The sequence below is a fragment of the Octopus bimaculoides genome, chromosome 7 (assembly GCF_046866305.1).
Source record: "Octopus bimaculoides isolate indiv1 chromosome 7, ASM4686630v1, whole genome shotgun sequence".
In the NCBI taxonomy this organism is placed as follows: domain Eukaryota; kingdom Metazoa; phylum Mollusca; class Cephalopoda; order Octopoda; family Octopodidae; genus Octopus; species Octopus bimaculoides.
The window spans coordinates 63,821,315-63,848,027 of NC_142934.1; the positions used below are offsets into that span (position 1 = coordinate 63,821,315).

Genomic DNA, 26,713 nt, shown 5'->3' on the forward strand with positions numbered 1-26,713 from the left:
ATAACCATACTGTGCATCATTGAGCAATTTTGAGAGCGGTATTAGGGCTAGACAGAAGAGGAGTGGTGATAGTGAGTCACCCTGGAAAATGCCACATGAAATTCTTACATCTCCAGCATTTAGAGATTCATTGTCATTGTTCAACATCAGTGTGGTTCTCCATGATCTCATACTTACAGATAAAAAGTTTCGCAGTGTAGGAGCTATTTTATACATTTCCAGACATTTCCTAATCCAGCTATGTGGTAGGCTATCAAAGGCCTTTTTATAGTCTATCCAGGCTATTGACAAGTTTTTGTGTCGCTTGTGACAATCTTCTAAGATCATCTTATTGATGAGTAGCTGATCTTTACAACCATAAGATCCACGTTTACATCCCTTTTGCTCATTAGGGAATATGCTACTTTCTATTAAAAAACTATAGGTGTACTCGGTTAGGACAGATGTTAGCGTCTTATACATTGTTGTTAAGCAGGTTATGGGGCGATAATTTTTTGGTTCGTTTGTTTCCTCATTTTTTGGAAGCAGGAATGTTAAACCATTAACTAGCCAAGAGGGCATCAAACTAGGATTTTGCAAAACATCGTTGTAAAGTTTTGTTAGCAGTTCATGGCTTTCTGGGAAGGCATTCAACCAGAAGTTAGGAATTTTATCCTTTCCTGGAGACTTCCATTTGCTTGACCTCCTGAGAGCAGATCTTATATCTTCTACCTTGACCCCTCCCACTTTTGCTCCTCTAAGGAGTCTAGGTCTGTAGATATTCTATCAATCCAAGGGGCCTTTTCATTGTGTGTTTTATCTTCTGCCCAGATTTTATTCCAAAATTCTTGCACTTCTTTTGATGGGACAGACTTTATTGTTACTGGTGTTTTCCCTATCTTCCTGTAGAAATTTTTGGGGTTATTTTTGAACATGTTATTATCTCGGAAGAATCTAACACGCTTTTCATACCTTGCTATGCGGGCAGCTTTAGCACATACCTTTTGCTTGATGGTTTCTATGGTGGCATCAATGTCAACTATGGTTTTCATATTATATTTTTTCTTTAGTTTATGGGTCTTTGTAGGTTTGATACTCTTGTCAAATTTAATGTTTTTCAAACATTCTATGTCAGATCTAAGCAGCTTAATTTGGTGTTGAATGCGTTCTTGCCAAGAAGGCTTTTTGTGGGAGTGTTGTCTTTTTCTAATCTTTTCACCACATAGAATCGTTGAGATTCTTGCGGATGCATAGTACAGGTGGTTGAGATCTGTAATATCAACATCATTAGCTGAAATTATATCCTTAAGTGCAAGGCGGATTTTACCAATTATTTTCAGGTTTTGGTTAGAATTGCGAATTTTGGGGAGAGTGTCGCGTTCATTCATACTAGTTTCTTTAATTTTCAGCCATTCAATCATGATTTGATTTTTTAGATCATGTAGTTCTGTTGCGTCGATTTCTGTATGACTTCCTTCATCTATTTGATTTTCACCTGCATTAGTGTTTATGGTTGGTTCAGAGAGTATTTCACTTTGCCTATCAGTTACCTTAACTCTTTCAATCATTACTGTATTTTCATCAGCCTTGGGCTGGTTTATAATTATTTCCTGTGTACTATCTTCTTTAGCTGCAGTTTCATTCTTTTTATCCTTTACTGCTTGCTTAATTTGGTCAATCTCTACTTCAGTTAGTAATTTTTTTTTCATAATGTTTCTTCTGACGTTGGCAAGTTTGTTACTGTCTATGTAGGGTCTTACTTCAAGGTGTTTCTGTCTCCAGTTTAAGTTGGTTTGTACAGTATTAGATTTATCTGTAGGGAAATATATGGTATGGTAGAAGGCTGTAAGAACTTCTTTATTATCTTCCCTAGACCATTTTTCATTCTTTTTCTTTTGGTTATTTGATGACGAGCATGGATGGCCATCTGTTGGAATATTCCGGTTGTGGGGTACTTCCAGCTCCTGTGTGTCGGGAAGATTTGAACCAGTAGCAGATTTCTCGTCTCGGATCTGGTTCATTATCCGAGTAAGTGGTCCTTTATAACCCGGTTATAACCCGGTTATTATTATTATTATTATTATTATTATTATTATTATTATTATTATTATTATTATTATTATTATTATTATTATTAAGGTGGCGAACTGGCAGAATGGTTGGCACGCCAGGTAGAATGCTTAGCAGCATTTTGTCGTCTTTACGTTCTGAGTTCAAATTCCACCGAGGCCGACTTTGCCTTTCATCCTCTCGGGGTTGATAAAATAAAGTACCAGTTGAGCACTGGGATTGGTGTAATCGAACAGCCCTCTCCTTAAAATTTCAGGCCTTCTGCCTATTGCAGAAAGGTTTGTTATTGTTATTATTATTATTATTATTATTATTATCTTCTTTCAATTTTGTTATTATTTCTTGCCGAGTGTCTTACCAACACTCAGGGCAATGATGCTCACTGCATACATTGGTAAGCCATAAAAATAAACACACCAGATTGTTCATTTACAAACTCGTGATAGAAAAATGGAAGAAAAACAGAAGAAAGAAGGAAAAAAGAAAAAGAAGAAAGAAAAAGGGGGTAAAGGAAAGAAAATTCACTGCGACAATGCTTTTCTCGGAAGCTGACAGAATCATTACCGCACCGGAAAAAATGCTTATCCGGATTTCGTTTGTCTTTACGTTCTGAGTTCAAATTCCACTATGACCAACTTTGCCTTTGTTTATCTCGGGGTCGATGAAATAAGTATTAGTTGATCTCATGGGTTGATATAATCGCCAAGCTCTCTCTCTCCCAAAATTTCAGGCCTTGTGCCTAGACTAGAAAGGATTATTGTTATTACTGTTGTTGTTTCACCGAATTAGTGTTTTGTCCGGTTTAATATGTTTCCCGTTGAACCATAACTCGTGGTGTGGGACGGAAAACACTTTTGTATTTTCCGTATAAAAGTTATTTTTATGCGTTCTTACATTGTATGGACGACTTTCCGAAAAGTTCTTGATGAAACTAATAAACATATTTCTACATTGCAACTATTCTCAGATTGAGATCAAGCTTTTCAAGGTTTGTTCTTAATTTCTTGTCACTGTTACCAAGATCCCAGTTTATTATTACTGGGACCTTAAAGCTGCTTTCTTCAAGCATTTGAACATTTCATAGTTCAAACGATGCGATTCTCCTTTTTCTTTTCGTTTTACTCTTTTATCAAACGGGTATGTCAAATGAATTACGATATATAGATTTTTTCTTGCCGGCGGCTACAGTATTGCTTGTTATTTACGACTCCAATTTCCCGTCTCTTCGACATCCATTAAACCTCTTCCTCTAGCTGTTTTCTAGTATGACCTGTCCTCAATCAGTTGAGAATTTAGAACCTTCTCTATTCTGTGAAAATATTCTTTACTGGAGGCTTCCTTCATATTTACAACCTTGATCTTTTTCCTTTTGCTTTCCAATATTCCTAGATATTTATATATTTCTGCGACTAATGATTCTATATTTTCATCATTAGGTAAATCTATTCTAGCACTTTCTTTGAGTTTCCTTCGTTTCTTCTTTATCGTTGCACATTTTCCGAATTCGAACGTTATCCCAATTCTTTCACAAAATATTCTTATAGACTAAACTAAGGAGACCAGTTACTTCGTATTTTTGCCAAAAAGTTTTAAATCATCTATAAATAGGCGATAATCCACTGTCCACCAATTCTTTCTGAATGAGTATCCTTAATTTTATTTAGTATTATCAGCAAAGATATCGGTGCGATTACAAACAAAATGGGAGAGAAGCTATCTCATTGAATAATTCCTCTTCTGATCTGGTCGTCTTTTCCCTCTGATTCAAGATCTTGATGAGTTCAAGGCATCACTTGATCCACGAGTTTGGGACTAGGTTGTACGCTTTTCTCCAACTGATCCACGTGATGCATAAATTTTTCAATCTCTTTCCCCAATTTCTCAAGATGATCTTGCTAATCATTGAATGATTTTTCGTTGCCAACCTTTCTGCTTATCAGGCATTAAATGTTTCTCATATAGAAGTTGCTATTACTCTTCCGCAATGAGCACTGTTAAATTGAAAGACACGTAATTCGTCGGTAATTTGGGGCAGATTTCCTTTCAATTAGTCTTTCAGTATTCGGCAGTTTCTTCTTTTTGTAACCTCATGATACCCCTTACTTATACACTCACATAGCTGTATTACTATGGTTTTATGGAGAATCCAGTATAATCATGGATTAGGTCTGGTCCAGTTACTTTCCTCTTCTCTACCTTTTTCAATCGCCTTCGAACATTTGCTTCCGATAATAAAATCTTTCTGCCCCTCAACATTTTCGGTTTAATTTTCCACTTGTTTTATCCATGCACTTTAATGTTCTGTTCCGCATTTTCCCCTAAATTTCTTCTCAATACAGCTGGCTTTCTCCAGCATTTGATCTTCCGTTTTAGCTCCTCTTTTCCTTCAAGAATATCAAACAGGTGTTTCTGGTCTGATTAAAAAATAGGCGATTTTGTTTATATTGACAGTTCCTTCATATTTTCTGATTATGGCAGTTTTTACCTTTACTTTTTGTGTTAGTTCGATCGTTGTCCCAATTCCATTTTTGTTACGCTTTTCCTCTAATCTCCATTTCTCTTCCTTCTTTAATTTATTATGCTTCAACTGATCCAGTTTACTTATATCTCTTATAAGACTGTTAATCTTCCTTTTCCTTAGTATCCACCTTTTTCATCAGGGTACCAGCTGGTCTTTCTTTTTTTCTTTCATTTTCTGTTTTTTTCTCTTTTTCCTCAACAATTCTGAAACTACATTAGCACCAGCTAATATCAGTATGCTTGTAACTTTAATGTTTTTGCGGGTAATCTTATTAATCACATTATTTACTTTTTGCTGGGATTTTCTCTGTATTATTATTATTATTATCATTATTATTATTATTATTATTATTATTATTATTATTATTATTATTATTATTATTATTATTCAGCAATCTTGTTTTTTATCACTACAAAGGGGAGCATATCTTTATGACATGATTACATGTACCGTTTCGCTTTCGTTTTATTCTTTTTATTGTTTTGTTTTTCTTATATTTTTGCATCTAAATAACTCTAAATAATTTTCTTGCAGTGTGTGTATGTATATATATATATATATATATATATATATATATATATATATATATATATATATATATATATATATATATATATATATATATTTGTGCGTTTGCTTGCGCATTGTGTGTGCGTGTGCGTGCACGCAATTTGTTTATATGGATGTCCTAATGTTTAGGTTAAGAATTTGCTTGCATCTTTGTTAATCATTCCCAAGGCATCTATTATGATGGCAATTGTTTTTTCTTCCATCTTCACTGGCTATTTAAATCTCCCGATCATTTATATTTGGAGAGTTTCACCATTTCTTTCGGAAGATATATTGTCACACATTTTCCATTCCTTATAACTCTTAAACATTATACCACTGCAGACCAAAGATTCAGGTTCACTTTATTTCTTTCTTCTTTTTTTCTGTTCGTATATCAAACGAAAAGTTTTACAACCAAAGTATTTTCATTAAATTTATATTTAAATAATTAAATGGATGCATTATTTGGCACGTTATTGTTTCTTCTCATCTTAACTGCACACACACAACACACACACACAGAGGCGCGCGCGCACACACGAACACACATACATACGATCACACAAACACATACACACATACACACACATATACATGTATACATATATATATATATATATATATATATGTATGTATGCAGATATCTATATATACATATATATATATATTTACATATATGCAATTATATATGCATGTAAGTATGTGTATACATATATGTGTGTATGTGTGTATATATATATATATATATATATATATATATATATATATATATATATATATATATATATGTATGTATGTATGTATGTATGTATGTATGTATGTATGTATATATATATATATATATATATATATATATATATATATATATATATATATATATATATATATATATATGATGAAAGAGCGATGATAGAAACAGAAATATTTTCATTAGTCTCAATAAGAACGAAAATAAAATTCCCGAGGAACAATGAAAATAAATTTAAGGTTAACGTTAAGAAAGAAAATAAGATGACTTAATTAATTTTGTTTCACTAAGTGAGTTTCTATATTTTCAATGCGCTCCGTTAAATTTACAACCTGTTATAAATCGTTGATTATTGGATGAAATTGACTGAGACAGCATCTCATAAAATCAGAATACGATTACTTTGATGAAAGCGGAATGGAATAACTGAATTCTCCACTTTAGCATGAAATAAGTTTGCAAAAATGTTTATTTGAGGTCGATGTAAGATAAACTAAAACAGTAACTGACGGAGAAAAGAATGAGGAAAAAGGAGAAAGCAATCAATAAAAGAAAAGAAGGGGAAATTGAAAAAAAAAGTTTGATAGCCTGATGATGATAATTGTACATGATTCTGTCTTGATTTTAGCTATAAGACGTGAGTCTAATATTATAAGTCTTATGAATTTAGAGAACTTACCTTCTTAACTTGCTTAAAAAAAGTTTAAATTAGCTTGCTCCGTCTCACCGCTGTTTTGTTCTGTTTGTGGACGAAATAACAATAAGAGACGTGCGGCATCGTTAGCATCATACTGATTGTAATTTTATTTGAAACATATCTGACTAGTAAAAATGATAGAATCGGCAGAAACTTAATCTAAATTTGAACGTTTTAATATATCAAATGTAGTTTAGCATCATATCATGGAAAGATACTAATGTTCCGAGTTTACTGTTTCATAGCCAAAATAAAGCCAACGAACTAAGTGATTTTTCACCGTGCAAACAATGGACCATGTAAGAGGATACCTACGTGTGTGTTTTTACTAATAATATATTATTATTATTATTATTATTATTATTATTATTATTATTATTATTATTATTATTATTATTATTATACATCACAGTAGATCGACTTCATTTGATCGCTTATAATGCATGCCTTTTTTTAATTGATTTTCTTGTAAAGCCTGGTAACCAGATATATTTTGTTTGGGTGACGTACTTGAGTGAATTTCCTCCCGGACGACTACTTTGATGTTCACAAATTCTTATCATAATGTCTAATGTGGTGAGTCCTGTAGTATTTTCGATGTTGTGGGTGGGAGATACTCGTTTGTGTATGGATGTTTTGGCTGTATTGTTTTCTTCCTTTTCTAGAGCCTTATGTTATTTGTTTGGAGTCTGTAATTTCTTTTACGGTTAATATTTATACTGAAACTAAGGCAGCGAGCCGGCAGAACCCTTAACACGCCGGGCAAAAAGCTTAGCGGCCTTTTCTCCATCTTTAAAGTTTGAGTTCAAATTCTGCCGAGGTCGACTTTGCCTTTCATCCTTGCGGGGTCGATAAAATAAGTACCAGTTGAACATTGGTACTTATTTTATCCCCCGAACTTGCTTGCCTTGTGTCAAAATGTGAAACCAATATTCATACTGAAACTCAGAAATAGAGGCAACGTTTCTCCCAGTTGTTACGTCTCCGAAGTTTCAAAGTACTCACACTATAACGATCTCTGAAAGAAATTCCAGCTGATATTTATGTTATTGATTGCAGTTAGCTATAAAGTATAGATTAAGCAAGAGCATCACCCTGTATAACATTCATTTCTATATGTAAAGATGTAGAAAGATTTCTTCAGTAGAATAACTCTCTGTCATATCTTCCTGAAGAGTTTTGACTACACTTTACAAAAGAGGCGTAGATACGAAGAGTAAGAGTACCAGAAATTTCCATACAATATTATGTAACATTGAATTGAAAACTATCGGCAAGATCATCGAAAATAATGAATGAATAACGATATTGTTCTTGACATTTTCATGAACCTGTTGAAATGAAAACAATTATATTGATCGCTCCTCAATCAGATTTTAGTGCACTTTGGCTTTCCGGAAGAATTCGTTCTACGGTTGGAATCAATCAAGGAAGAAATATTTTTGTAAGAAATTTTCTATCAATAAAAACAAGATAGACATCTCGGTAATTTCTACATTGTATGCGTTGTCTTTCTTTGAATATTTGTCACAATGTCAGCATTTTCTATTTTCTTTTTTTTTTAACTGTCAGTAGATACTGAGGAGATGATAAATTCTAGTGAGGCCGCCATATTTGATAAGATCCGATAGAATCTGAGCCGGCTCTGCAAATAAAATATTTCAGTTATCTGTTGCGAGTAACGAAATTCTTGTTCAAGCCAGATTCAACAGTATTGAAGTTGGAGTGTAACATCACTTGCTGCAATGGGTTGGTCTCATTCGAAAAATATAGAATTATCAACTACATAAGAGGCTGCAGTACGGAGATCTGCAACAAGGAACACGTCCAACAGAAGCTACAATGTAGTGATAAGGGTCAAATATAACAAGTAGTCAAAACTTCGTATACTAGATTTAGTATCATCATGTAATGGAAGTTTAAAACTTCAATGCATTGTTCGTCGCATCAACAATCTTTTAAAATTTTGTCTATAATTTGGATACCAATCAGTATATGATATGCCACTCTGCCCCTGAACCACGTATTACATAACCTTCACAGTGAGATAACATTAAAATGAAACTACGAAATTTATTTTATTTCAGTTAAGCTATTTATTTTATTTCATTTTCACTTTTCCATACGTTTATATAATTATCATTAAAAATTTATTAATATTTATATATATATATATATATATATACTTATATATGGTGAATATATGCATGCACATATATATCTATATACACTCACTAATATTTGAACGTATATAATTTTAAAACTACGATAAAACAATAAATAAAACAAAATACAGTTAAAGGAAATAAAATTTGTACGATGACTAGATTGGCTGAGTATATACGATCTTAATCATTCGACCATTTCTCAAACTGCATTTGAGCGCAACCAAATGTACCATTTAGTATTCTTTAAAGAAAAAATTCTTTTAAGTTCAGAGTACTAATCATTTATACTTTGCATGCTGTTTATTTCTTGAACCTAACTGTTTTTGTGTCATAATGTCTTCAGAAAGTGTATGACACTGCAGAGGTATTAACTGCTTACTTAATTTTCAAAGAACAGTGTATCGTAATTCTTCGTTCTTTTCATTTTCTTCGTTATTTTCCTGAGAATGAATTTTGTTTTGTAAAAACATTGTTCCTCCTTTCGCTGTTTTATGTTGAATTTTTCTTTCTCTGTGGTATTTTCACTTTTCCTTTCGTATTTTTACCGAGTGTTTGGGAATTTTCATTTGTAATTATTAATTTCTTCCTCATTGGACGATTAAAGTATGATAATACAACTTGGCACTGTTAGAGAACGAGGTGTTTTGTTCATTATTCGAGATACTTGGCATAAAGTTACTTCGTTTTCCCTGCCCATTTGGCAGGTGATGCTCTGGAAATTGAGGTTTGAAGTTTTTAGTTTTATTTATTTACTTATTTATTTTTGTGTTATTATCATCGTGTTTTTGCTTAATCTTCCTTGTTCTTCCGAACGTTCAGCGCTTGGGTAGATTTAACCACTACAAATGTAACAACTATACTTTCTAATCTGTGGTATTAGTTTCATGTCTTTGTCACGGTGCTTACCACTAGGCATAGTTCCCATATGGTTCGGTAGCATTCAGGTTTCATAATGCCTTGCAAATCAATTTTGGCATCCCCTGGTCATTAATCTTTCGTTAATCCTGCTTGACCACTCTCTTATACTGCGACACAAGAGTCAATACTAACCGTAAATCTGTATCATTTCCGATGTTTTTTTATTGTCCGTCTTGTTTCTTTGATTCATCTACTGAGGCACAAATCTATAAGGTGTGTCAAAAGTATGGCTGATAATTTCAGCCTGAGTTGGTTACGTGTTTAGTTGTAAAGGTACAGCAGATAGTGCTTTAACTTTTACCTTTCTCTATCTTCGGGAGCCAGTTGAACTACTTGACGTGAAGGAATATGTAATCTGCTTCCGTCTTGTTGTAAGAAGAAATATATAATTTTTGTCTATGTCTGTCCCGGATTAACTCCTCCTATGGCAAAGAAATACAGTTCGTTTTTACAAAATTCTTCCATTATGTTCTAGTAACTGTGCTAGATTTAAGAATTCCATATGTTCAATCTGTATTAAAGGAAATCAAATCATAGCAGTTTAAATCTTAAGTGTCGCTGTAACTATTATTGCTGTTACTAACTGTTGTTGCTTTCTAAATTATTTATTTGAGAATTTAAAGCATTTCTTTCAAACGTGTTCATTTCCTTTTTCCTCTTGTATATTTAGCTGTGTTTTGATTTTTTTTTCCATTGTAGTATTTAATCTTGTAACATAACTGGTAGCTATTTTTGAAAATGAAAATATAATGTGTAATTAAATTGTAAAAGTTTGTGACACAAACCACTTTATTATTTTTTTTTTGTATCTCTAGATATCGAGATAACCCTTCCTTAAGCAGTTATAGGTTTTATCTGGGGTTTTTTTACAAGTATCGTAAAGAAAGGTTTCGTTTGATAATGCTTGAATAAATCATGTTTCGCACAGAGAAGCAAAAATGGCGTTGTCAAACTACTAAAGACAAATAACAACAACAATAGTAATAATGATAATAATAATAACAATAATGATAATAGATCAAGGCTATTAGACCGGATATAGTTGTCAGGGATGACGAAGAAGAAAACAAAATGATTTTTAATCGCCGTATGAAAACAACCGACAGGCTCTCAAAATACAAAGATCTGGAAATGGAGGTAACCCGAATGTGGAGCCTAAAAGCAGAAAGGTATGATTAAAAGACATTCCAGACAAATACATAACCAAGTCACCAGAACTTACGAATATATATATAACACAGAAAATAGCACCACTAGGTACCGCGCACATCTTACGTAAAGCATTTTCAATAGAGTAAAAATAAGAGCACCACAACAAACCGCAACATATACCCAAGGCACAAGAGCTGCACTCGGTAAAGCAGTGAAAGCACACGATAAAAATAAACTATTGAATAATAATAATAATAATAATAATAATAATAATAATAATAATAATAATAATGGTTTAAAATGTTGCTACAATAGCAGCAATTTGTGGGAAGGGAATGAGTCGACTACATCAATCCCAGTGTTCAACTGGTTCTTATTTTATCGACTGCGAAAAGATGAATGGTAAAGTCGACCCCGGCAGAATTTGAACTCAGAACGTAGCGAAGAGCGAAATACCGCTAAGCGTTTCGTCCAGTGCTTTAACGACTCTCCTAGCTCGCCGCCTTGCCAGCTCAACGTGCCATAATAACGTGTCTTCCGCTGATGTGGAAACTATTGTCAAGTGCTTTGACCGGTGAACTGTATAGATATTTTTTTTTTTAATGTGGGCTGCTACCTATTGAACAGAAAGGGTGCCAAAAGAGGAGCCGGGGAACGAAAGATCAGCTGTTAATTGGTAATCTAATTATCAGAAACTGCTAGAGAAGACACTCAGATCTGTGCATGGCATGGACTGATTATCGTAAATTATTTTCCTTAAAGGAAAATGTCTTCCTTCATTAAAATCTTTTTAAAAAATGAAAAATTTCGTTTTTTTTTCCATTGTTTTATTTCATTAAATATTTTTTTCTTTTTCAAGAACAAACCATTCAAGGTTCTGTCACGTCTTCATTTTCAAAGTTAGGGCTTTTATTTCCTTGTCTACGGGTTGATCTTGGACGTGTGGGTAAACAATGATACTTTGGAGTCACCATGACAGCAAACCGTTTCTATTTGCGTTCTGTGGACAGTTAAGTTATTCGACGGGCTAATTTTTCTATTACTAATTTCCCGGGAGAAAAATGAATGCAATTTATGTCCTCGGCATGCAAAATTATATCAGTGCAGAAAATTTGAAAACAATCTAGTGGAAACATGTAATTATTCAAGTAATTGAGAGAAATTTAACAAGACTCCGAAACTGGACTAAGTTAGTAGTTGAGGATAAAATTAAGTTATACCTGAGACATCGGCACTGCTTAACCAGCTCGGATCTAATCATTCTCTTTCCAGAAGAAAAAGATAAAATAAGGTGAACCGTTACTTGTAGATGTATAAATAGAAAAAGATTGGAATTGATAAACCTACACCAGCTCCTGCAGGGAAGTGCATGTTGGAAGAGGAAATAAGTGTGGGGCTGTAGAAACTGTATGCTTATTCGATGAATATACATACTTTTGGTCTCGTATTTAGGGAAACGTGTAAATATTGTGATACTAAGCTGTGTGTCACCTGAAATAAATTTTATTTATTTTAGGCTGTTGTTGTAGGCACTCCGTCACTTACGACGTCGAGGGTTCCAGTTGATCCGATCAACGGAACAGCCTGCTCGTGAAATTAACGTGCAAGTGACTGAGCACTCCACAGACACGTGTACCCTTAACGTAGTTCTCGGGGATATTCAGCGTGACACAGTGTGACAAAGCTGGCCCTTTGAATTACAGGTACAACAGAAACAGGAAGAAAGAGTGAGAGAAAGTTGTGGTGAAAGAGTACAGCAGGGTTCGCCAACAACCCCTGCCGGAGCCTCGTGGAGCTTTAGGTGTTTTCGCTCAATAAACACTCACAACGCCCGGTCTGGGAATCGAAACCGCGATCCTATGACCGCGAGTCCGCTGCCCTAACCACTGGGCCATTGCGCCTCCCAACCTCGCGCAAAAACTGTTCTAATTTAAAAGTTGGGGTATAGATGCTTCACTTCCTAAAATGTGCTGAGGAACTACAAACACATTCAAGGGGAGAGTATGGGTCTAACCTCAACCACCAGAAGACCTTAAGTCCTCTGGGAAAATAACAAAACTATTTACTGCCTGCAATACCATCTACATCTACAACAACAGTAAAAGAACAAGAAAAACAGGAAGAAAAGCTGAAAAAACAAAGCCATATTTTGAGTGTAGGTCCTGTCTTTTTAGATATCCCGTAGTCTGGCTGAGTGTTGGGGCACCACTGATAACATTACGACCAGATCCCTCCACCGTCTCTGTCTTCTGCCTCTCGCACTGCGTCTGTCATCTTTAGGCCAGTCCACTCACAGATGTTTTCTCACCTCTTTACCTCTTTCTCTGTCTGCATCTGCGTCTGCCTGTTCCGTGAAGGATTGTTTTGACTATTCCTGATGAGCGGATGACATGCCCAAACCACCTAAACTTGCGTTTCTTTACTGTGGTAAGAAGTTCCTCATAGGAGCCCTACTACCTACCTTATTCTTTTCAATTCCTCATTTGTGACACGATCTCTGTATGATATTCCCAAAATCCTCTTGAAACATTTCATCTCTGTAACCCGGAATCTTCTTTCGATTTTTACTGTCAGTGTTTATCTGTCACAGGTATATAGGAATATTGAGATCACGAGTGATCTCATTAGCCTAATTTTGGAGCTTAGTGATTTCGGTCCTGTCTTGCAAGTTGACAAACTCACCGCTGTGATTCATCGTTCTATGATAATACACTGGAGTTTCCATAACACCAAATAGTTTCTATTCCCATTGGTTGGACGACTGACTGAGCCATTCGATTAACTTAAATTACATAACTTTAAATTCTTGTAACTTTTGTTAGTATTAACTTCTCGAAAAACATTAATGCGATTTTCATCATCAGCAAGCAAAATTACATCAAACGTACATTTTTTGAAAATATTCTGGCGAAAACTTGAGTGATTGAAAGAAGTTTAGCGAGATCGTAGATTTGCATTATGCTGGCAAATGACGTTTTTGTGTTTGTAGCAATGGACGAGTTGTTACTGCTATTACTATTGCTAGTATTACTGCTGTTGCTTTTGCTTCTCTTGTTTTCTCTTGTTTTTCTCTTTTTTGCTGTTCCCGTTGTTGTAGTTATTGATTATGATCATGATCATGATGATCATGATTATGTTGGGGTGGTAATGGTGGTAATAATAGTTTTGTTGATATTTTGGTTGCTGTTATAGGTGGTTGTGTTGGTGGTGGTGTTATTTTTGTAACTGGTGTCGTTGTTGTATTTGTTGATGTTCACGTTGTTGCTTTATGAGACACAGTGGGTTGTCTTCCTTAGGCTTGGCTTCAGCAGATAAAATGTCACATTCCTTCGTATCAACTGTGTCAGTTGATTCGTTCAAAGACGAGATAGGAAGGAACAGAAGTAGATTTTTCACCTTCACCTAATATACCTTTCTTTTATTTTAATTTAGTCGATTTGAAAGTTCAATAAGTCTTAATAGATGATAATTTATTTCTCAAACAAGTAGATAAATTATCCAAATATAAAGATCTGGAAATACGAATAGCATGATTGGGGGGGGGGGGGGGTTCTGCAAACCGAAACCATACATTTTGTTATTTGTATATTAAGAATGATTTTTAAAAAAAAGAAACAAGCAGACAAATACATAACCCAAATCCGAGGTCATGTACATAAGCGGGATCTTTTCCACTCAGATGTAGTTTGCAGGCTGATGACAAATATCGCGTTAATATTTTTGGAAAATTAATAATCAACAAGATAGAAGCTTTTGAAGTTTTGTGTTTTTAGCCAATGAAATAAGTACAGTGTCCTCACAAACAGAATAATTTTTGTAATTACACCAATCCCTAGTTCTTTCCAAAACTTGTCAACAGAATTAATTAATGAAGCTGAGAACATTGGATTAACATTTATTGGCTAAAAATGCTTCACTTTAATTATTTTTAACTTCTTTATTATAAATTATTCCAAAATAATAACTGCGATATTCGTCATCAGCATGCAAAACTATATCAAAAATACACTTTTTTGAAAATTTTTAGATTAAGATTTGTGGTTGGAAGAAAACGGAGAAGATCTCATAAGAGTAAATAGTTTTAAGACTAGTATTCGATGAACATCGTCCACGGCTCCGTATTGAATTCCATTTAATTTAAACAAAGATTAACTAAGAGAAATAATTCAATGGCCAGTGGCATGTATTTGAACAACGTAGACAAATACAAGTCTATCATATATCTTACAATTATTATCTCCGTTTCTATTGCCAAATGTCAATTAAGACCAGCCTTTACTTACACACTAATGTCTTTAGCAACGGCAGGAGCGGTACAGTTTCTTTATCAATCTGTAGAGAAACTAAAAAAATTTTAAATACTAATTTCGTTATTTATTCCTTTGATGTATTCTGATTTCTAGAATATTCCTCCAGTTGGCATTTCTATAATTTCTAATTCTAAGAAAAAGAGATTGAAAAATGCTTGTTATTCTTATTTCATTTTTTTTTTTAATAATTAGTAATTTGTGATATTTATGGCAAATAACGCTCGTAATATTTCAAAAATAATGAATGCCTGCTCGTTATTAATATAGAAAAGAATAAATTTAAAGGAACTTGTAGATTGCCAGAAGAAAATAGCTTATAGCATCTTGTTTCTAGAATCTCTTTTACCTTTCGTCTTCCCAGTGTCAATAATATGTTTACTAGTAATAGACGAAAGATCGTTCAATATCATATTGCATCAAAGTTAATCTTTGGAACTTGTCAAAAAATATTCTGTATGATACAAAAATAATAATCACCTGGAAAATATGTTTTCTGAGAGCAAAATCTAATGCCCAGTTTCAATTCTTGAAATCACTTCACAAACTCCTTACGAGGATCGGCTGAAAAGTTCATAGGCTGACCTAGACACTCTCATGAAATGGGACCAAATGAGGTTTATTTTTCGACATAGTCCCCCTTGCGGTTCACTCACTTCTTCCATTGGCATTGCAGTGCTTGGACTTCATTGGTGAAGAAGCTTTCATCCTGTCGGTCAATAAAGTCAACAGCATATATGACGTCATCATCACTGCGATAATGGTTCCCAGCTAGGTGTTCTTTTCATGTTAGAAAATAGATTATAGTCAGATGGGGGGGGGGGAAATCAGGAGAGTAGGGAGGGATATCAACTAGTTCAAAGCCACAGTCACACATAACAGCCATTAAAACCAAGGACTAGTGTGTTGAAGTATTGTCCGCATGAAACAAAACCCCTTTCCCGGGACTTTAACCTTGATAGCCTTTCGTAACTACCTCACCAAACTGACATAGTATCCTCTGCCGTTTTGAAGATAGTCAATAAAACAATACTTTTTACATTCCCAAAAACTAAAGTCATTACCTTCCCTGCAGATAGCATGACCTTGGCCTTTTTGGAGCAGGTGAGGAGTGTTTCTACTATGTAGATTGTCTCTTTGTCTCTGGCTCAAAGTGACGAAGCCAACATTCATCTTGGCATAGGAAACGTTCAAGGAAACCAACAACTGGATTTCTCTCAAACAACGTCAGGTTTCCTTGTAGTGTGATCAATTTGGTGCGCTTTTGATCATGTGTCAGAAGATATGGCACCCACCGAGTCGAAACGTTCGTCATGCCAAGTTCATCATGCAGAATATTCTCAACTCTTTTACGAGATATGCTAATAGCATTGGCTATTTGAATTATATTCAATCACCTGTCATCCATCACCATGTGGTCAACAAAATCAATGTTTTCCTACAGACACTGGGTGATCTTCAAGACACACCCTTCTCTTCCTACATTCATCTGCCCACTTCTGCACTATTGATAAAGCTGGAACGTCATCCCCCAATGTTGCAACCATGTCAGCATGAATGTCCTTGGGGACTAAACCCTTTTTTCTGCAGGTGCTTGATAACGCCACAATGTGATATTTTGTCTGTTTTCAAAAGAAGTCGCTATCAGTTACTTTTGAAGTCTTCTTTGAACAGAAAAATGTCAGTTTACCTGGAAAGAAACAATGCAGCTATTAATAAGTAGATTTTGAAGTTAATGCATACAAATTTCACAGCTCTTACGTTACTCCATAATCAGCCTATGAACTTTTCATCCCACCCTCGTAACTTCATTGGGAAATCAATGAATATTATATTTTCACATTTACTTTACCCAAACAATTTAGAACATTTGTTATTATACTGAAGTGGCTAATTCCATCGGGTTGGATACAAGCTTCCTATCGGTCGATTCTGCCATTTGGTTTCGAATCCCAGTAAAAGCCATTCCTCTCAATTTCACTTACGTCACGAAAGCAATTAAGAAAATCACAAACGCGACAATATGCAATTTTAACTGCTTCTGCTATAAATCTGATGCTTTGTGCTTGAAGAGAAAAAGTAGCGATCAATGCCGGTTTAATAGGAAACAGAACGAAAAACTTGTCTATTTAGTTTGACTTTTCACTACCTGGGTTTAAATTCTGATTTTACACGTTATCTTCTCACATGGTAAAAAAATAAATACCAGTAATATACAAAATGTTGAATCGATAAATCATAACTCTTCCTCAAAATGTTTTTGTCTAAATTCAAGGTTCTGCTTTTCATTCTTTCGAGTTTGATTTAGTTAGCTGTATTCTTGTAGCACACTGTATCACAAAAGTACTACCTCATCAACCACCGTGCTAGGCTCTAGGTATATGCGTAGATGTTTATTAACCACGATTAAGTATTTCATTTGATTGAATAACTGAGTAGTCATCAGCTAAACCGACGGTAATTCTGCTTTTCCTTCATAAGGATTAACAATCAATACAAGCTTACAATTTCGTGTATTTTACGGTCCAAAAGGCATGTAATAATATTCTTATTTGTTTTCTTCCTTTATCTCATTCACAGTTTTACTTCGGAATATTTGATGTTCAACAGGTGGAGGATTTGCGAAGTCGTAGAGCAATGGAAATAAAAACACCTTGCCTCGTTTATTCCCTCTCTACACATCCTGACTTCGAATACTGAAGTTAGGATCGATACAAAAGTATAGTCAAATACTATGGTTGATACGGTTGATTTTACTCGTCTTCCCATTTTGAGGCCTTATGCCAATGTTACAGAACCGTTAGCACGCCGTGTAAGATGCTTAGCAGCATGTCGTCCATCTTTATTTACAGTCTCAGTTCAAGTTCTGCCGAGGTCGACTTGCCTTTCAGCCTTTCGGAGTCGATCAAATAAGTACCAGTTGAACAGTGGGGTCGATGTAATCGGCTTACTCACTCCCCAAAATTGCTGGCCTTGTGCCAACATTTGAAACCATATTAGAGGATTAGCAAAAACAGTAATTAGTTAAGCCCATTTATATTATGCAATCAGATTCCGCAGAAAATAACTATGCTTTTCGCTCCACTGAAAGTAACTAGTTATAAAATGCTAACAATGTATTATCACATAGCTAATCAAGCTGCAACATGTGGCTAAAAATGATATCTTTGTGCCATATATAAAATCAACATTTCATACTATAATCTTCATTTTGTTTCTTTATTTTTTTTACTTCTTTCTTTTGTTTCTCTCTTCGTTATTTTTTTAATTATTCAATTATTGTTTTCTTTTCCTTTTATTTCTAGTGTGAAGGCAGTACTTGCAAAACATGAAAGTGCATTGCTCATGTTACTTGGCTTCGGTGGATTCTCTGTTATCTTAGCAATCTTATATAATGCCGTAAGAAAATATATCTACCACGATGAACACAACTTGGACACAACTTTTGATGCCGGTGGCAATGTAAGTCTTAGTTTAACTGCTGTTACCGTGGCATCGCAGTTATTTTGGCCTGGAGACATCTTACAGAGTGCAACACTTGCTACAAAGGTAAGTAAAGTGCATATTAAAAATGCATAAATTCTATAATGGACATTGAATTATTTGAATTGCCAGTTGGAGGACAGAAATTTACAACGGTACTGTAATGTTTCTCTATTCAAGTCACTTAATTCCAATGGCCAGCTCGATTTGCTGTACTTAGTTACCTCAAAATATGCATTGACCACAACAATTTCCGACGCTTTCATGATTCTGCCAATTGGCGGCCTATTTTGTCATTAATCATGCGTCTAACTTCCGTTGTATACATATATACATACATACACTCACACACACACACACACACACACACACACACACACACACACACACACACACACACACACACACACACACACACACACATACATACATACACACACACATACGCAGATATATATGTATAGGCGCTGGAGTGGCTGTGTGGTAAGTAGCTTGCTTACCAACCACATGGTTCCGGGTTCAATCTCATTGCGTGGCACCTTGGGCGTCTTCTACTATAGCCACGGGCCGACCAAACCCTTGTGAGTGGATTTGGTATATATTTTCGACGGGTTTCTTTCAGTTTCCGTCTACCAGATCCAGTAGCTTTCGTCAACCGAATACACTTCGTTGATTGATTTAAATTACCCAAATACGACGACTTTAACACGAAATAACTTCTCAAATACGAAATTTCGTCAAAAACGTTCAGAGTAAACCGTGTTCTACGTGAGAAATTCTACCAGTATTCGAAGTTTCAAACTTTAGTTAAGAAAAATTAATTTTAAAAATCTGTGATTGAGATGGAATACATGCGCTTCAGATGAAAATTGAAGTGTTGTACATCGGTTTAGCACTTTTCAAGTGTAGTAAGCCCCACATACGAGCGTTTTTTCAAAAATATTTCTTACTGAAAGTATCATACATGCATGGAATTACGATTTTATGCACCCAACAAAGTATTATTGTTAAGCTGAAACTGTTGATAATGTAAAAAGAAATGGAATGGTGAAACTATTTTTTCGATTTCTGAAAAAGCAATGTTTTGGACTTACGACACTTTTGTATAATAGCAACTATATGTTTCTCTCAAGAGAATTAACGACATAAATGAAGTGAGCTGATTTCTGCTGATAACGGCATCCATTCACTTGTTTCCTTGTTTGTTTACTCTCTCTCTCTCTCTCTCTCTCTCTCTCTCTCTCTCTCTCTCCCTCTCTCTCTCTCTCTCTCTCCCTCTCTCTCTCACTCTCTCTCTCTCCCTCTCTCTCTCTCTCTCTCTCTATCTCTCTCTCTCTCTCTCTCTCTCTCTCTCTCTCTGACAGATTTATGTGGATTGGAATTAGCGACAGTTACCGAAAGTAGATCAAAACTTTCTTTTCCAGAAACACCACTCTTAGAAAGAAATTAATAGCAATATGTAGTTAATATTTTTTCCAGCATCCATAACTCTTGCTTTCTGGTTGTTATATGCTCTATGCTATGGCTTGGACTCCGTCATGTTTATCTGTCTTATAAGTATTAAAGGTCCGAATAAATTAGTGGTCGGAGACGTAAATTTCAAAAGGATAACAATGGTAGGAGAATAGAACTGAAATTTATGTATGAAAATGATTTTCACAAGTATTTTAGAGTAACAGGGAAATTACTGTGGCCAGCACTGAAGTAAACTTTAATAAGTACATATTATCGAGTACAGCAACGATTAATTTGGTTAAAAATTTATGAGCGTTGGGACTCAGAATAGTTTTCTGATTATGCTTTTCGTATAGGTCATTGAATGAATTGCCAAAGAGAACTATTCCTCTGTTATTAAAATATTAAGCATAAATTTGCAAGTTATGATAACGGAATTTTGAGCTTGAAAATAGTTGGTGATACGAGATACTTTGCTAAAATATTCATTATGAGATAATGAAAAAAGTCATGAAACGAATATTTTCTTCATTATACCCTGTTACTAAGGCGGCGAGCTCGCAAAAACTTTAGCACACCGGGCGAAATGCTTAGCGGTATTTCGTCCGTCTTTACGTTCTGAGTTCAAATTCTACCGAGGTCAACTTTGCCTTTCATCCTTTCGGGATCGATAAATTAAGTACCAGTTACGCACTGGGGTCGATGTAATCAATTTAATCTCTTTGTCTGTCCTTGTTTGTCCCCTTTATGTTTAGCCCCATGTGAGCAATAAGCAAATAAGAAATGTTAGCACGCTGGGCGAAATGCTTAGCGGTATTTCGTTTGTCTTTATGTTCTGAGTTCAAATTCCACCGAGGTCGACTTTGCCTTTCATCCTTTCGGGGTCGATAAATTAAGTACTAGGGTCGATCTAATCGACTGGCCCCCTCCCCCAAAATTTCAGGCCTTGTGCCTAGAGTAGAAAAGATTATACCCTGTTGCTATTTCAGTCGTTGGACTGCGACCATACTGGAGCAACGCCTTGTAGGGGTTGGTTGAACAAGCCGATTCCAATGCTTATTCTTACGTCTGCTGCTTATTTTATCGGTCTGTTTTTCCAAACTGTTAAGTTACAGGCATGTAAACAAACCAATACCGGTTGAGAAGCGGTAGGGAGAAAACATACGCACAAATACACATTCACACAAACTCATTACACACACACACACACACACGCGCGCGCAGATAGACACGTACACACTCGCACACGCACGCACACACACACACACACACACACACACACACACACACACACACACACACACAAGTAAACACTCTTTCTTCATAAATTATTACCTCCTTCACTTAGTAATAAGGGTGCGATACAACTTAATTATTGTGTCTTGTATTAATTAGTTATATTAAATTAACGAAGAAGAAAAAAGATTGAAAATGTTAACAGGTTATATATTGTTATTAAAACTTTCTTTCATCAGGAAACGATTTAATGCTATGAAATCAGCTAAAGATTTCTAAACTATTAACAGAGTAGAAAAACAGAATGAGAAGTAAAGCTTAACAGAAAAATTATAAACAGGAAAGAGGAGTGGTTTCGAATGAGATTTAACGATGTGAAACGCACGAAGGTATGCAAACAGAAAGATTTTCGCCTAATCGCCTGACATTGGTATTATTAAGAGATATCATTAAAGTGGTTTTGAACAGATGCATTCTAGGGTTAAAATGGAAGTTTGACAGGCAATAGTTTTACAAGAAGCTGAACTAACACGAAGAATGAAGTTAACGGCGATAATGGCTACTCCAAAATCATTAATTCTAAAGAATCTTTAAACCATATACTACCATCCCTATCCAATTTCTTTTTCGTCTGTTTCTACCTCTTCCTTTCTCTCTCTCTTTCTCTCTCTCTCTCTCTCTCTCTGTCTCTCTTTATACCTCTCTCTCTCTCTGTCTCTCTTTATACCTCTCTCTCTCTCTCTCTCTCTCTCTTTATACCTCTCTCTCTCTCTCTCTCTGTATACCTCTCTCGCTCTCTCTGTATCCCTCTCTCGCTCTCTCTGTATCCCTCTCTCTCTCTCTCTCTGTATCCCTCTCTCGCTCTCTCTCCTTCATGCCCTCTTCCTCTTTCACTCTCACCCTCCTTTTCTCTCTCTGTTCTGATCTATTCCCTCTCTATTTTTTCTTCTGCCCAATGTTACTATGCGATCAGTGTTGAGTACCTGCGGGTGTAAATGTTTGTAAATATGCACACACACTGCATGGATGCATCTATTTGCCTATGCAAGAAAGTGTATACATTGTGATAAGTTAATTCTTAGTGACTATACACGCATGCATACGTCCGTCTATAGAAATGTGTACAAAGTTGTATCTTGAGTATTTAAAAGTAAGCAGAAAGTTAAGTCAGGCCCCAAATGAGAACGAATATAGTCAGTTGGATACTGAAAATGTAAACACGATTGCATCTCTTGGTGGGAGATATATTCATGTTAAGTCAATACGTTATATCCTTTCTGAATGTATATGAATATGTTAATATGTGAAGACTTGTGTGCATAATTAGATATTACCATTTACACGTACACACATACACACGCGCAAAAGCACACATATGTATATACTATATATTTCACATGATATATATATATATATATATACATATATATATATATATATATATATATATATATATATATATATATATATATATATATATATATATATATATATATATATATAGATATATATATATATATATAGATATAGATATATATATATATATATATATATATATATATATATATATATATATATATATATATATATATATATATAGTATTTAAAAATATATACATGAAGGTGCATGGACTAGAGGTTAGGGTGTGGTACTTAGGATCACAAGATTGTAGTTTCGATTCTTGGACTAGGCGGTGTGTTGTGCGACCACTTAGACATTTGACGTGTTGCACCCAGTGCACCTGTACAGTCACTGATTTAATTAAGAAGTGAACGAATGAACAGTATAAACATTTGCTCCCTATAAATAAGTCATCCATAAGAAATTGCGAAACTCTCATCTGTCATATATAACAAGAGATTCCATCGTATAGATTCTATACGATGGAATCTCTATAGAATATACAATATTCTATACTATAAAATATACAATATATCTGTAAGTGTGTATATAAAGGATAAGAAAAGCAAATGTATATATTCTTTTTATACCTTTTTTCTTTATTGATTTCACTCTCTGAACTGCGATCATGCTGGGGCACCACCTTCAAAAGTTTAATCCTTATTTCTTCAGTCCGGCACTTATTTTATCATGCGCTTTTGTCAAACCTTTATGTAACGTGAGGTAAACACACACGACAGCTGTTGTCAAGTAGTGAGTGCGAACACAAACTCCATACATACGGATATGATCTCTCCTCTCTCGCTCTCATTCTCTCCCCTCTCTCTCCCACTCTCTTTCGTTCTTCCTTGCACACACATACATACATGCAAATACGTATATACATAATTATATTGATAGATATACAATATATATGACATAAAGTAGAAAAACAATATTTTTGATAACTACATTTAAAATTTCTACAGCTGTTTCTCGAATGATCAATTTATTTGACCACATAATTATTAATAATCTTTCAAATTCTGACACGATTTTAAGAGGAAGGGTCGGTCTATTAGATCGGCTCCAATGCTCAAGTGAATGCTTAAAGAATGAAAGGAAAAGTCGATCTCGCTTGAATTTGAAATCAAAACGTAAAACCAGAAGAAATACCGTTAATCATTTTACCGGACGCGCTAACGATTGCCAGCATGTCAACTTCATGTAATTTTTAATAATAAAAACAAGTTATAAATATAATTATCGATAAATTATAGTGGTCATTAAAGAACATAATTGTTGATAATTAACAGTCATTACTATAATCACAAAATTTGAAAAACAATAAAAGATAGTTTTGATTATTTGCGCCATCTCGTCGGGAATATTTTTAGATTATATGATCTTTTCTTTTATTTCATTCTTATATGTATGCGAGTGTGTCACATACAGAACAAATACACGTAGACAATGCTGGTACTAATAATACTATAATCCTTTCAACTGAAGGCAGGTCTGAAATTTTGAGGAAGAGAGCTAGTTGATTACATCGATCCCATGCTCAACTCCTTTTTATTTTACATTCTTCGAAAGGATGAATGGCAAAGTCAACCCCAGTGGAATTTGAACTCAAAATGTAAAGCCGGGAAAAATGGTGCTAAGCATTTCCTTTTCGACGCGATAACTATTCTGCCGGCTTACCACCATACTACTGATATATATATATATATATATATATATATATATATATATATATATATATATATATATATATATATATATATATATATATATATATATATATATATATATATATATATATATATATATATATATATATATATATATATATATATATATATATATATATATATATATATATATATATATATATATATATATATATATATATATATATATATATATATATATATATATATATATATATATATATATATATATATATATATATATATATATATATATATATATATATATATATATATACATACTGATATATATATATATATATATATATATATATATATATATATATATATACATACTGATATATATATATATATATATATATATATATATATATATATATATATATGTGTGTGTGTGTGTGTGTGTGTATATGTATTTTTATATCATTAATAAATTCGTAGAACTCATCAATAATATATTCAGGAAATCAATATTTAATATTTTGAATTTTGAAAGATATACATCCAACATAACATGGTAGCATAATAAATTTAAAAGTTTAAAACATAAATATACGGAATATAAATATTAATACATATAAAAATCTAAAAATAGATAAATATATGTTTAAATATATATGCGTATAAAACTTTATGTGTAAATAAACATGAATATTATAAATTCTAAAATATAAAATATAAAGAAACCTAAAGTTTAAAAAATAAAATATCTTACGATCGTTTCGCGGATATTACTACAAACACAAAGTGATGTAAAGATCATCTTATTATTAGTAATTCCGTTCTTCAGAGATGCATTAAGAACCCTTTATATACCCATATAATATTAAAGTATTAGAAATATTAAAATTAAAAATATTAAAAATTAGAAATAATAATATTATAATATATACTGTCCTTCATATAAGTTGTCATGTTAGTCCTTCTGAAGTATGTAAAGTTTGTTCGTTTCTTCCTTTGTTGAAGTTTCGATTGTTAGGCATTTATTTATATAAAAATTGGTATATTTTTTTAAAATATAGAAGATCTCGACGAATTTCATCCTGCTATTATAGGTGTTGGTAATCTTGTAAATCCGATTCAATTTTGAAAGTTCGTCCACCGCGAGTATTTAACATTGAAATTTAAATTTAGTTAGATTTCAGAAAGTTGCAAATAAATAGTTTTTGTTCGAAGATTCCATTTCACGTTCGATTTCACTTAATTTTTTTTTTTTTTCTAAAGTAATATATATATATACGCATATATATTTAAACATATATTTATATCTATTTTTAGATTTTTATATGTATTCATATTTATATTCCGTATATTTATGTTTTAAACTTTTAAATTTATTATGTTACCATGTTATGTTGGATGTATATCTTTCAAAATTCAAAATATTAAATATTGATTTCCTGAATATATTATTGATGAGTTCTACGAATTTATTAACGATATAAAAACACATATATACACATTTATTTGCTCAAGATAATTGAGCACTCAACATAAGTTCAGTTATATATTCTTTTAGAATATTACTGATATAAGTTATATATATATATATATATATATATATATATATATATATATATATATATATATTAGTTATAGAATAAAAATACTGGGTTAACGACTCAACATATCACACCCCTTCAATGAACATATATAAGAAATACAGCATAATCCGTCAAACATAAGGAATAAGAAGAAATAACGCAAGAAAAATAACGCAAGAAGAAATAATAAATAAATAAAAAATATACCGTATAGTATAATATTTTTATACACGAATATATTGTTTCAACCGATAACATAGAACTGAAAATACATTAGACAACGTACGAGGGTTCTGTAATTTCTTGGTGAGCAACTACACAGTTGATTTGTTTAGAGTGATCAAGTGTTTGTATTTACATATGCCCACTCCCTCAAAAAAAATCAACATTACCTGTACAGGTGCACGACGTGCCACACATCAGATGATGAAATGAAGTGTTTCGCCCAAGAATACAACGCAACGCCTGGGAATCGAAACTACGATTTCGCAGCAATTGTGAGTGCAACACCCTAAACACTAAGCCATGCACCTTCACTATATACATACATACATACATACATACATACATACATATATATATATATATATATATATATATATATATATATATATATAAATATACATTTTTATATATATATATATATATATATATATATATATATATATATATATATATATGTATGTATGTATGTATGTATGTATGTATGTATGTATTGAACTGTGATTTGGTTGCTTTTTCTGTATGGTTTAGGTCCAAGAGGAATCAT

The 26,713-nt window shown here is 33.5% G+C and overlaps 1 protein-coding gene across 1 annotated transcript in view; it reads left to right on the top strand.

Annotated features, from left to right (window-relative positions):
• LOC106879131 (uncharacterized) overlaps positions 1 to 26,713 on the top strand; it is a 207,186-nt gene that overhangs the window by 135,571 nt on the left and 44,902 nt on the right. Inside the window, exon 3 of the mRNA XM_089355449.1 lies at positions 18,418 to 18,661. Coding sequence (XP_089211575.1) covers positions 18,418 to 18,661 — 244 coding nt within the window. The remainder of the gene's footprint in view (positions 1 to 18,417; positions 18,662 to 26,713) is intronic.